This window comes from Rhinolophus sinicus, linkage group LG01, assembly GCF_036562045.2.
Source record: "Rhinolophus sinicus isolate RSC01 linkage group LG01, ASM3656204v1, whole genome shotgun sequence".
NCBI lineage: Eukaryota > Metazoa > Chordata > Mammalia > Chiroptera > Rhinolophidae > Rhinolophus > Rhinolophus sinicus.
Genome location: NC_133751.1, coordinates 207,031,077 through 207,044,918, shown reverse-complemented (window position 1 = coordinate 207,044,918; position 13,842 = coordinate 207,031,077). Strand labels below are relative to the sequence as shown.

Sequence of the window (13,842 nt, the reverse complement as noted above, 5' to 3'; positions counted from 1 at the left end):
TGATACTGACCTTTATCATCAAGTTTCAGTTGACTAAAGTATACATCTACACCACCATTGTTTAAACCAGCTTCCTTGGGTGATGTGCCTTGGTTGGGGTGACTAGTGTCAGATGATAAAGACACCTGAGGGTTAAATTAATAAACACAATAAGGACCAACAGTTATGACGCTCTTACTATGTGGAGGGCAGTCTTCACTGGCACGAGCGCCCACCGCAATGAAGGCTATGAGAGTAAAATCACTGTCCACCCAAATTCACACGTGAGCAAATTGAATCTGTGTGACTTGTTGCTCTCTGTCTGTCACACAGTTAACAAGAATTAGGGTTTGAACCCAGTCTGCATGCAGTGACTATATGCTTACACTACCATTATTACCCAAGTGTAGCATACGCACAGTAGAAGTAATCCAGATGATTTTTGGAGATATACGTATAAGTACTTCTCATACTCACATTCAACAGTTATATGCTTAATGTGTGTTAATGTATACTTTATATCCATAGGAAGTAATGTTTCTTTCCCATATGGAATAATAAGTTACTCTTTACATGTTAAGTTTATTTGAAAAGATTTAAAGAAATATATAAATAACATTATAGGTAATATATGGCTATGAAAAATTGTCAAGATGGTGCACAAGTAATTAAAATTTAGAAATACTACACTGGCTTTCATGCAAAAGCTGTTAATTTAATGAGACAGGTATTAAAATGTAATCCCAACTTAAAATATTGTTTTATAGCTAATGCTTATAAAAATTATGTTATAGCTGCATCTTGTACTTTTAAAAATAATTGTTCTCCCCCAAATAAGCAGCTTATACATTGCTACCACTACAGTGATGAAACACAATCACTCCAGAACATTATGCCATTAAATGGTACGTTGTTTAAGCAAACTATGTAAGAAATTTGAGGATATAAAAATTTGGTTTTTAGATCTATTAATTCTTTGTGGATAACAGAATTTGTTTTTTTTTAAAGAGTAGAACAATGGAATTAATGAACTGCGAAGGAAATTTACTTTTAATCATTTATATTAATAGAAAGGAATATAAATCAATCAAGTATTTCACTTTTGGCTTTGGAATGCATCTTATTATATAAGACTACCCAAATAATATAGCCTCAGGGTTAAAACCAAAGTCAGAAAGTAGGAATAAACACCAGCTGTCCTTTCCCATTGCCTCCCTTGATAATGGAATATAACTTATGTTTCTGTATCACTTCACCATTTGCAGAGTACTTTTCCATAGACTTGTCGTCTGACAAACACTTCCTTGGGGACTAAGAAAGATTAAGAAAACCTATGAAAGACATTATAACACATTATATTTTCATCATTTCAATAAAGGAGGAATTAAAAGTTTGCCCTGTCTAAAATGAGTAAGATAATACTCTACCTCATGAGATGAATTTTCTAAGACACTAATTTTTCCCACACTGGATCAACATGATGGTGGCCCTAAGTCATGGTCAGCCAGAGACAGTCCAGGTTTGACAGTCCAGAGACACCATATAACTGTTGTCATGGTGAATTATTAACAACACTACCATTCATCCTTAGGTCTCCTGGTTGGATGATAAACTGTATGGTCACCCTACTCAACATATACTATTGACATCTGTTTGACGAGGACATTATATTCCTTCCAATCAGTTACACTCCACAGACAGTAGCACACAGTTAGCCAGTTGAGTGAAAAGAAGGATGTGAGACCTCCCGCAAATTAAGAGTTTACTTTGCTTAAACCATAAAATCAAAGATTTACACTGATGAGCTACTTGAAATCTCACTTGAGAGAATGTCTGTTTCAGGCTCGAAGAAACGTCAACATCACATGTACTTTGATTATCTAGTGCAGAATCTGCTCCTGAAAAGCTAAACAGATAAACATTTCATTAAAGGATTTATCAATGTTCTATCTAAGGACCAAAATGGAAAACATGAAGTTAACTAAATTAAGCAATTTTTAAGATCTAATGAATTCCAAATTAGACGAAATCATTACTTACACACATGGTTCTTTTTTCATTATCTGGAAAGACAGAGAAGGGAAGAAAAATCTTTCAGCTTAAAATGTTTTACCTAAATGAAGTAAAAATTTTGTTCCTAAAACATAAATACATACCCTGGAAGCAAAGGTAGAGAAGGCAGATAATAATTTTGATTCTACTGACAGTGGGGGCAGCTCTTCCAGTGGTATGCCCTTGTTTATTTTTTCTTTCAAATTCATGTATCTAACTTTTAAGTCTCCCAAAGCAGATAGCAGTGTTGATCCTAATTCCTTCTTAGTAGAATTACTTGATAAATTCCTGTTCAAAAGTGAAGTTCACAAAACTGAGTTAGGCCCAAGTCATCCATTTAACTCTAATATCATATATTTAGTTCTAACAATCAGATCTTTAAAATTTTTTTCTTTTCAATGTATAGTAAAAGAAAATGAACTGCAGATTTGTTTTTCTAGGGGCAGTACCACCAACCCTCAATACATAAGCCATAAAGAATGGAATGGAATGTCATGCGAAACCCTGCAACTGACTTCATCTGTACTTGGACTTGACAAGAAACATCAGATCTATCTTTTTACTAGATTCAACATCCCAACATGCACTGTTGACTGTCCATGAAATTTAAATGTACTACTTTTTAAAATCCAGTTACAATCTACCCTTCATTTTGCCCTTCAAAAATGAAAATTGAAGAAATTTTCTAGAATAAATTTAAAACTAGTGATACATTTCTAGTAAGATACAGATTTAAAATTAACAACCACCTATTTAATCCTTCCCGATTTTCCATCACAAGTTTGTAAATATAAATACAATGGTGACAACACATCTGAAACTGAACATTTAAAAGGTGCATCTCTGCCTTGATGGCTCTCTGCATTGTGTTCTGACAGCACTCTGATGGCAAATTCTTCTCCATTTCTTTAGAAAGTTGAGGTTCCCTTTAAAATGAAAAATACGATTAGGTGTGATTTCAAATATTCTTTTGTGCTAATGACATGCCTCTAGACACAGATTTTAAGTTTGTTACATTTCCCTGTCAAGTTTAAATCAATTTCCACCAAACATGGAAAGGCTGTAGGAACACATTACAGCTGCAGAAAACAAGGATGTCAAGAGTCAAAGCTAAATACAGAGAGTGCCAAAAAAAAAAAGTATACACATTTTAGGGTAGGGGAAAACTGTACAGTGGTACCTCGGTTTTCAAACATAATCCATTCCGGGAGACCATTCGAGATCTGAATTGTTTGCAAACAGCCGACAGCTAGGCCTCAGGATCTTGCACTCAGCGGAAGCTGTGTGACATGTTCGACTTCCGAGGCTTGTTCGAAAACCGAAGCATTTACTTCTGGGTTGACGGTATTTGTAAACCGAAATGTTCGTCAACGGAGACATTCAAAAACCAAGGTAATACTGTATTAAAATTACACTGATGGCAATCACTTTGAGCACCTCTTGTAATTATAGAAGTCAAACGCGACTTTTATTCATCTTTTGTTTTTGGTATCTATTGAGTATTACAATTTTAATACAGTTTTTTCCTTTCTTAAAATGTATAAACATTTTTTTGGCACCTTCTGTATATTCTCCTAGAAGTCAAGGAAGTAATAATTCTCAAATTCATACCTTCTTTTACATAAAAGAATTCCAAAGTAAAGTACTGACTTTATCCAGAATTTACAGCTAAACCAAGCTTTGGCCAACATTTAAAAAAAAGTTATAAGCATTCTAGATGGAAACTATTCCTAAATATGTTATCTTTTTAATAGAAAATAGACATATTTACATTTTTCTTAATAATTAAGGGTCATTATTATAAGCAAATATTTTGCTGTGTTATTATATCAAAAAGCCCCAAATCACTACATTTTTTGAAATAGTTCTTGCTACTAGTTGCCCCTTCTAGCTGTTCTCAGTACTTCTGCCTTTGGAAACCAACTCTTCTCTTTAATTTTATAGGATTGGATACTGAATTAAAATCATTAGAAGAATGAAGGAAAAAGTAAAGGACCTCAGAGCATGAAAACAAATTTGGCTTCTCAGAGACTTCCCCTTTTCTCTCCCCACCCCCCACCTCCTGGTTCTCCATTGTATTATGCATTATAAGGGTGTCTAATAAATGCAAAATAAATTATACAATAAATTAAAATCAAGATTAATGTACCCTAGTGAAAGTAGCTATTTACTTCTTCATATATACATTTTGCAAAGGTGCTGTTTTGTTACGGTCTACAGGGGGATTAAATAAAGAAAACTGAGTAATTAAATCAGCACGGATTTGGGTTGAATAAATAAAGATCCTATGACTTTCTAAAGGAATTTCTGACACTGGAATCTCAGTGCAAAAGCTTTAACATTCTATATTATCCTAATATTTATTTGTTTGAAGGCATACAGTGAAGCAGATGCTCTCTCAAGGTCCCTTTAAGCTATGAAATGTGATTTAAAAATATGGTCAATGTTTAAATTTTTATAAAATTATTACAGTAAAAGGCACACTACCATTAATCCCCCTCAAAATACTCCCCCTCACTTCGAACACACTTATCCCATCGTTCTTGCCGCTTTCTGAAGCAACTCTGGAAGTCCTCTTTTCTGAGTGTCTTTACTTCATCCTCCATTGTGACAACGCTCCATGTCACACATCGCTTCTGGTACGGCAATTTCTGTCAAATAAAAACATTACGGTGTGTCCTCATCCACCTTACTTATCAGATCTGGCACGTGTGACTTCTGGCTCTTCTCTCAAGTCAAATGATTCAGGACATCGAGGCAGCCACGACAGCAGCACAACTAAAGACACTCACTCACAGAAGAGGACTTCCAGAACTGCTTCAGAAAGTGGCAAGAACGATGGGATAAGTGTGTTTAAAGCGAGGGAGAGTATTTTGAAGGGGATTAATGGCAACGTGTCTTTCACTGTAATAATTTTTGTTATTTAAACATTCACCGTATTGTTTGATCACACCTTCTAGTATTATTCTATATGGTTAAGTACCCTACAAAAAAATCAAAGTACTATTTTGATTTTTCCCCCATGTGCTTATACATTTAACTTACATCTCAGGATGTTCCATTAAGTCTGCAATGGCAAATGTTTTTCTTAATTCCAGGGAATCCTGCAAACATGATTTAAAATCAGATTAGAAATACATGACAAACAACACATGTTCTATCTGGAGTTTCAAACTGGTAAAATGCAAAACCAAATTTCTCATTGACTTTGTGGCAATAGCTGCCACCAGAGAGGATAGAGTTGGCTGCAATCTATTCACCTTTTCTCTCTATCCAGCATTTTGTCACAAAAGCCTCGGGAACCCCTGCTAAAATTTAATGGACCAAAACATTTACACGAGTATACACTGTTTCTTTATAAGTCAAATAAAATTCTATTATTAATCATACAGGTTTTACCTTATTTAGGACATTTCCATTAGGTTTGACACTGTCAGCTGAGAGAGATTTTCCCGGGGATCCTTTTGTCACAGCCCTCTGTATATCTCCATTGTCTTGACCATATGACCAATCTGTATTGCAGGTCACACGTGTTTGTTTCTCACTTGGCCGTTCACCAGGCCATTTTTCATTCATCATTGCTATCTCTGTGTTGCTTGATGTGGACACTACGGAAGATCTTGCACTTGTCGCTCTGCTGGTTGTGAAACAAGCCCTAAAATCAGCGCTAACATCCACTGTCTGATTAACTGTGACTGTACCCTTTGCTGCCCCTGTCACTGATTCAAGACATGCCCCTTCCACATCGTGAACACATTTTTTAGTTGTGGTACTGGCATTAGCAACTTTTAGGGAGCTATCTTCTTTTACTGCCTGATTATCTTTGACGCCAATCCTTGGTAGAGCCAGAGAAAAAGCTAAGGCTGGGTTAGGAGTACTTTGTAGGCTTTTATAATGGGAAGAGCCACCAGCAGAAGTTACTGAATCATCAAAAGCAGAGGTCCAGGAAGCTTGATAATCTTTATAGGGTTGTAGTGATGTCTCTAAAGCTTTGAACCGTGGCAATGTGCTAGGATTTTCAAGGTGTAACATTCTGTTCTCAACCTTTGTATTTCCACAAAAATCTTTAGTTTCAGTTACTTGAGAGTTCATTTTGCCAGTATAAATTTTAGTTTTTAATGTTTTCTGAGGGTTCGAGAAACCAGTCTTAGATTGATAATCCTGGTTTTCAGTAAGACTACTCAGTACTTCATCAGATGCTGTGTGGTACATTAAACTAGTCTCTTGTTCCTTATACTTTTCATGCTTTGGTTCATGATATTCTCTTAAGATAACAGAATTCTGAAATGTAGAGACAAGGGGTGAATCTTCTTGTCCATAAACATCAACTGAATCAAAAGAGATGCTAGAACTACTTTCCATGTCAACATCCAACTCAATATGATTAAGTTCTAAGTTGCTAGCACATTTAACTTCATAACCTGAATCTCTTAATCCAACAACTTCCAGATTCGGTATGTTTAATGTTTCTGTTCGGTGCAAAGATAAACGGTTCCTTAGATATTCAGGTTCCTCCTCACTGTAATACTCCTGCTGTACGTCTTCATCTTCATCATGCCTTCGCACATCTTCGGCAGTTTCTTTATAATCATCATCTGAAATGTTGAAGATTCTTTCTAAGCCAATAATCTTATTACCTTGATGTTCCAAAATATCCAAAAATACCTCCTCCCTTTCCTGCATTTCAGAATCGAATTCTGAATTTAAAAGACTTTGGTTTTTTAGTTTTGAGTCTGAATAATGTGTGAAGAATGTTTCATTCAAAGAATAGTCAGTGCTGCATTCAGACTCATCTGACTGACAGTGAAGACGCTCAGTGTTAGTGCCTGGACTTGTACTAAAAGATGGCGCCAGCAAATCTATTTTGTCAATACTGCTGATTTTTTTGTCATTAGTTCCTTGTTTTGGTGCCAAGAAATCCCAGTCATCAAGAAAAGTCAATCTGGCTTCATTGCAACCATTGGAAGATAATAAATTTTCTTTCTTAGGATTAGAAGGCTCATCTGATTTAAAAAAAAAAGAATAAAATGTTAATAACAGCAACATTACAGAATCTAAACAGTAGAAAAGAACCTAGAGGTGATCTGGTCCAAGCTCTTCCCAATAGAGAAATAGTTTGTACATGACCCATGACAAGTACCCCTTATGGTGGCTGCTATGGACTAAACTGTGTCCCCCTCAAAATTCCTATGTCTACTGTGACCGTCATTGGAGATGGGAACTCTGGGAGGTGATCAGGCCTAGATGAGGTCATGAGGATGAGGCCCCCCAGAAGGCAGAGAGCCTTCACCAGAACCTGACTGTGCCAGCACCGTGATTCAGACTCCTAGCCTCAGGAATTGTGAGAAAATAAGTATCTGTGGCTTAAGCCCCGCGGTCTATGGTATTTGGTTATGGCAGCCCCAGCTAAGACAGTAGCCAAGATTTGCCTTGAACTCTTTTTTTTTTTTTTTAGATTTTATTGGGGAAGGGGAACAAGACTTTATTGGGGAACAGTGTGTACTTCCAGGCCTTTTTTCCAAGTCAAGTTGTTGTCCTTTCAATCTTAGTTGTGGAGGGCGCCGTTCAGCTTCAAGTTGTTGTCCTTTTAGTCTTAGTTGTGGAGGGCGCCGCTCAGCTCCAGGTCCAGTTGCCGTTGCTAGTTGCAGGGGGCACAGCCCACCATACCTTCCGGGAGTCAAAACCAGCAACCTTGTGGTTGAGAGGACACGCTCCAACCAACTGAGCCATCCGGGAGCTCAGCTGCAGCTCAGCTCAAGGTGCCGTGTTCAATCTTAGTTGCAGGGGGCACTGCCCACCATCCCTTGCGGGACTCGAGGAATTGAACTGGCAACCTTGTGGTTGAGAGCCCGCGCTCCAACCAACAACTGAGCCATCCGGGAGGCAGATCAGCTCAAGGTGCCGTGTTCAATCTTAGTTGCAGGGGGCGCTGCCCACCATCCCTTGTGGGACTCGAGGAATTGAACCGGCAACCTTGTGGTTGAGAGCCCGCTGGCCCATGTGGGAATCGAACCGGCAGCCTTTGGACTTAGGAGCATGGAGCTCTAACCGCCTGAGCCACCGGGCCAGCCCCTTTGAACTCTTTCAATGCAAGGAGTTTACTACTTATAAAGCAGCCCGTCCACCTGTAACATTTGAGTGCCTCGTAGCTCCAGCCTTCAGCATTGCAGGAACAAAGGAAAGGTGCTGCATTCAAATACTCCTGGCTTTCCCAAGGGTCACAAATATGAAAAGCTCACGTAACTGCAATATAGATAAATGCGTGTGCGAACAGAGGTGGCGATGAGCGGTAAGTGCTTAAGATGAAAGGAGAAGCAGATTTCGGAGGAAACTTTACATTTAAAACATGTTTGAAACAAAACACAGTTGTCTTAGGCCAACCAAACAGCACACGGTTAGCAGGGTGAAGGAGCATGGCATTTTCGGCATGTTCTTTGTAAGTCCCCTTATCGGGAGTGAAAATGCTCCAGGGAAAGACAGAGGCTGTGACCAGAAAGGCGTTTCATGATGTGCTAAGGAGTCTAGCTCTCATTCTAAGGCTCCGGGGGACCACAGAAAGCTTCTTACAAGGGCAGTCATGGGAATGGGACTGAGTTTAGACACCCTTGGCAACAGGAAGAAGGAAGGCGTGAAGGGGAGACTGAGGCAGCTTGACCCCGAGTGCAGACATGGGACTGACGTTGGCATCAAAGTCCATAACTGACAAGACTGGGTGGTTAGTTGGGAATGATAGACAAGGGAGAGAGAGAGATTAGTGACTTTCAATTTTTTTTTTAATTATTTTTTTGCCTAAGGACACAATCAGAAACACGTTTTATATCAAGCTCCAGTACACACATACTGAATGTATGTGTATGTATAAGTGAAACAAACATTTTACAAAACAGTAATTACTCCGATTATGTCCAATGTATTCTGGTACTTTCTAGTCTATTTTATTTCTTTTTAAAACAGCTGATCACAACCAACTAAACTGATTTCATGACTCACCAACTGGGCAATCACTCTAAGATAATACTAAGGCTTACAACTTGGTATTACAGCTGAATGGGAATATTTGGAGCTAGAGAATAGGGCCTTTGTGAAAAAGAGCTGGTTTAGAAGATAAAGAGGGAAAGCTAGGGGGGAGAAGATGATGAGTTCATTTCCAGGCAGGTGGAATTTGAGGTGAGCGAAAAGACACCCAGATTCAAACATCTAATTACTGTTATAAATATGGGGCTGGAGCCAAGGAAAGCAGTGCTGGCTGCAATTATAAACGCATGGGTTGACTGTGCTTTTCTTAGGGATTTGTACAGGTGTTTGTTATATATTCTGGGTACTAATTATTTATTTTTCATATTTATATGTGACTTTTTCGTAGTTTGCTTACTTTTTCACTTTTTGTAATATCTTATCATACCATGTTTTTTTAGATTATTTAGTTAAATGGATTAGTCTTCTCTCCCTTCTGGGTTTTGTCCCTCTGACCTTCCCTACCACATGATTATAAAGTATTCTTTTATAATTTATTCTAATTCTGTGTAACACTTAGCCTTGTCACACTATGTAGAATTAATGTTTCTTTCTAGCATAAGGTAGGAACCGAACTTAATTTTTTCCCCAAATGGATGGTCAATTGCCTTACGACCATTTGCTGAAAAATCCATTACTTCCCTTCTGACTTGAAATAGCATTTTTATTGTATTCTAAAGTTCTCTTAATATTTAACCCACATATATTCATAAACACATAAAGTTTAGTCAGCTAGCTTTTTATTTCTTATTTTCTCTTCTACCATTACCCCAGAAAAAGAAATTTCACAGTTGTGTGAAGACAAAACATACAACTTGGGTAGCAGACGTCAACCTGTCCACTTTCCACTTAAGGCAACTGTACCTGTCACAAGTTCCTGAAAGCCTGGCTGGACAGAAACCCTCTTCTGGTTCCCCTTCTCCTCTCTAAATCTTCCATTTCCCTGAGAGCTCCTGCGTAGACTGCCCATATTCACCAAAAATCACCTGGGTGAGTTTGCCAAGGTAAAACATGCTGAATCTTACCACATGACTGGGAAGGAGTCTTAAAAAGTAGCAACACTGGAGGGGGAATTATCTAGCCCAGTTATATTTAGTACCTCTCTCCACCCAGAATAAAGGCAACTGGCCTGTTCCCTCACCTTTTTGGCTGTTTCCTCCATTACTGTGGTAGCCTTTACCAGAAGCTGTCTCCACCACTGCAGTGGCCTGCATCTTTCAAGGATGTATAGTCTAGAATAGGTATAAATATTGAACGATTATGATACTTGGTATTGTATTTAAAAAGTATTAGAAAAATATGAATTTGATAAAGTGGCAAAGACAGTCAAAGATTCCAATCTAAGAGGGCTAATAAAATGGTAGAACATTTGAACAACTTTTTTAAAAGCATAAATTGACAACTATACAAAAGACTGTACTATTTAAACACAAAATATATTCTTTTAAAAATTCCAAGGAACATTAAAGAAAACCCACAATGTATTAGACCACCAAAAAAGTCTGAATCCAAAAAGTAGAGTATTAAAGGTATAATGTAATGCTGTTTATATATGAAACCTGAACCAAAAATGTTTCCAAACCAACTGTGGACTTACTGAGAACCGATGACATGGTACACCCATGCAACGGCGTATCTCCCAGCAGTAAAAAGGAACAAGCTACTGACACGTGTAACCTTGTGGATTAATCTCAGAAACATTGTGCCGAATGAAAGAAGCCAGACAAGAGATCATATTGTATGACTCCATTTAAATGAATGTAAAGAATAGCAAATTTATATAGAAAATAGATTAGTGGCTGCCTGGGGTTAGGGGATAGGAAGAGGGGTCAACTGAAAATGGACATAAGGGATCTTATTGGAGGGACTAAAATGTTCTAAAATATTTGGTGTGATGGCTGCACCACTTGATAAAGTTACTAAATTCATTGAATTGTACATTTGAAATGAGTAAAATAGACCTCAATAAAGGTGTTTTAAAAAATTAATGACAATGGCTCTTTGAACTCAGCTGCCACAAGAGGAAGCCTAAGCTAGTTACTTGGGCTGGGCCTGGAGCTCTCCACAGCCACCCCTGCAATCCGTTAGGGTCAGGCTGCTGGGCCAGCGAGGCCAGAGCAGCCCAGCCCAGGCGGGGGACAGAGGCCCCGGCTGGGACAGGGAGGCATCTGGGACTCCGTGTTTGCTGGTGGGCGGAGGGAAGCGGGCAGACCCTGTCCTCCACCCACTCAGACACCTTCTGGGACCCAGCCTAGAGGGCATCTCAACAGAGCCTGCGGGAATGCCGCTGGTCCTGCCAGAGAAGGGTCTGCAGGCAGCACCAAAGCCCAGCACCACCCTTGGCCCGGCCGGGAGCCGGTGGACGTTTTGGCGAGGACAGCAATGACAGAGGCCTGTCTGTCAGGCCCCTCGCCCTGTCTCAGGAGCTCAGCCTGGCTGACCAGGGAGCAGAACCAGGGCTGGGCAATGGGACCCATGACCTGGCAAAGAAAGGTGCTATTGGGGATGGTGCACCCAGACCTGTGCTCGCAACAGAGGGGGCCGAGGGGGCGGAAGGGTCTGGGATCCACTGTCCTCCACTACGTGCCCAGTGCCCAGAGCCGGCCTGTGGCAGGCAGGCAGACATGGGAGGAGTCAGAGGGACCCCTGGGGCCTGGGGGAGGTCCTCGGATCAGGCGCACAGCCCCACCTCACCAGCAGGCACCCCACTTGCTGTGTCCCACCAGCCAGAGGAACTGTCTTCCTTCGGGAGTGGGAGGCCCTTGCGTCGGGGTTTGCCCTGGGTCAGCATTTCTGCTCCCTGGCGGGTTCTGAGGGTGAGCCCCAGAGGGCCTGGGGGTGCCCACCTGTGGAGCTGGGTGGCTAGGGAGGGGGAAGCCCATTTCCTTTCTCAGAGAGATCCCAGAGAAATGCGTCCGCAGAGGCCAAGCCGCAGAGGCCAAGAGCCCAGGAATCCCTCGTGGCAGGGGCAGCCGGGTGCCAGTGAGAAGGCCTGCAGGCCCCACTTTTCCACGCCCCCGGCCACTGCATTGGCCTCAGCTTCCCTCTGCCTCCAGGGCTCTGTCTTCCTGGCCCTGGGAGAGGCCGCAGATGCTCCCCCAGGCACAGTGGTAACTGAGCCCCGGGCCTGCTGTGCCGTCACGTGACTAATTGCCCTGTTTTGCAGGCCCCTCCGTTTGGGGATGAAATCAGGCCTGTGTGTCAGGACATAGAAGGTCAGAAGCAGGGCGACACTGAGCAGATCCTGGTGTGAGCAGAAGGAAGGGCAGGCAGGTGGAACTCGTCCTGGTGACGGGGGCTTTCTGCACGGCGCCTTCTGGCCCCATCTGCCCCCTGGACGCAGTGCTGGGCCCCTCCCGACAGCAGGAAAGCCTCAGGAGTGTCCGGACTGTGCACAGGGGGCTTGGCTCTGCAGGAGGCCGGGCCAGGCGTGCTCATGGATTGAGACACAATATTGTTAAGCTGTGTTCTCTACAAATTGAACTATAGATTCAACACAAGTTCAATCAAAATTGCGGAAGGATTTTGGGGGAAAGTTGACTGTAACTTACATGGAAATGCAATGAACCTAGCATAGCGAAAACAATCTCGAAGAAGAAAGTTGGATGACACAGATTTCAAGACTTATAAATGTTGGACTAAGAGATTAAAGAACAAATTATGAGAGTTCAGGAACAGTTCCATTTGATTTTTGAGAAAGACACTAATTCAATTCAGTTGCAGATAGGAGGGTGTAAGCCATATTCAATAAAAAGTGATAATTTTTCAAATACTGGTGAGGATGTGGACAAATGAACTCATACATTATTAGAGGAAATACAAACTGGTTAAAACATTTTAGAAAACTGTTTGGAAGTTTCTAATGATATTAAAATATACCTACTCTATTACCAAGAAATTACATTCCAGTTTCAAGAATAAAGACATTTCTCTAGAGAATCATCCTGTAATGTATTATTCAGTATTAACTGAACTGCTATGTGCTAAGTCATATGCTAAGTGTTGAGGACATCAGTCTCTGCCCTTATGAAGCATGACAGGCACATAACGAGCATTTTCCAAAACCGGGGTGGGGAGGATGGTGAAGGAGCACATAAATCTTATTACAGAGCACCTTTTCTCAAACTTGCCTGATGTAAAATCACTTGAGACACTTCTTAAAAACAGACTCCACAGCCTAATTTGGGGCCCAGAAGTGATACCCTAGGAAATTCCTGTAATCTGGGGATTTGGGGAAATACGAGGTGCTATGGGAAATTTAAAAAGATCTAAACTAGTCTAAGGGTCAGGGAAAGCCTTGCTGAGGAAGTATCATTTAATCTGAGATCTGAAAGTTGAGCAAATAGGAGTTAGCCATAGTACTGATTACTAAATGAATTTAGTACTGATTTTGATATAAAGGATATAATCACACACACAAAAATGCCTCTGGAGTTTTTTAAAACCGAGAGTTGTATTTTAAAAACAACTAAAACTTAAAATTCTAACTAAAGAAGAGAAATATAAGGATTTATGGACTTTTACACTACATTTAAAAATTTGAAGTTAAAAATCCTGGCTTAAGGGATTTTATTTAAGTCAGTAAAGCTCCTACTCTAGGGATGTCAGGTCAATATCTAAGATAAAGGGTAAGATGAAAAGAGAGCAAGTTTATTAAAACAATTTACATTAGTATAGATCAGTTTTTTTTTTACTTTTTGGCTCAGGAACTCTTCACATGCTTAAAAGTATTGAGAACCCCAAGGAGTATTCGTTTATTGGGTAATATTTATTAATACCTATCACATTAGCAATTAA

At 40.2% G+C, this 13,842-nt stretch overlaps 1 protein-coding gene across 6 annotated transcripts in view; it reads right to left on the bottom strand.

The window, feature by feature from the left end:
- RBM44 (RNA binding motif protein 44) overlaps positions 1-13,842 on the bottom strand; it is a 32,803-nt gene that overhangs the window by 16,368 nt on the left and 2,593 nt on the right. For all 6 annotated transcript variants that reach the window (XM_074315849.1, XM_074315853.1, XM_074315854.1 and 3 more), the window contains 8 exons: positions 10,187-10,277; positions 5,431-7,034; positions 5,077-5,135; positions 2,781-2,957; positions 2,136-2,319; positions 2,020-2,042; positions 1,801-1,885; positions 11-125 (listed from right to left, as the gene is read on the bottom strand). In XM_074315849.1, coding sequence (XP_074171950.1) covers positions 11-125; positions 1,801-1,885; positions 2,020-2,042; positions 2,136-2,319; positions 2,781-2,957; positions 5,077-5,135; positions 5,431-7,034; positions 10,187-10,259 — 2,320 coding nt within the window. In that variant the 5' untranslated portion in view covers positions 10,260-10,277. The remainder of the gene's footprint in view (positions 1-10; positions 126-1,800; positions 1,886-2,019; positions 2,043-2,135; positions 2,320-2,780; positions 2,958-5,076; positions 5,136-5,430; positions 7,035-10,186; positions 10,278-13,842) is intronic.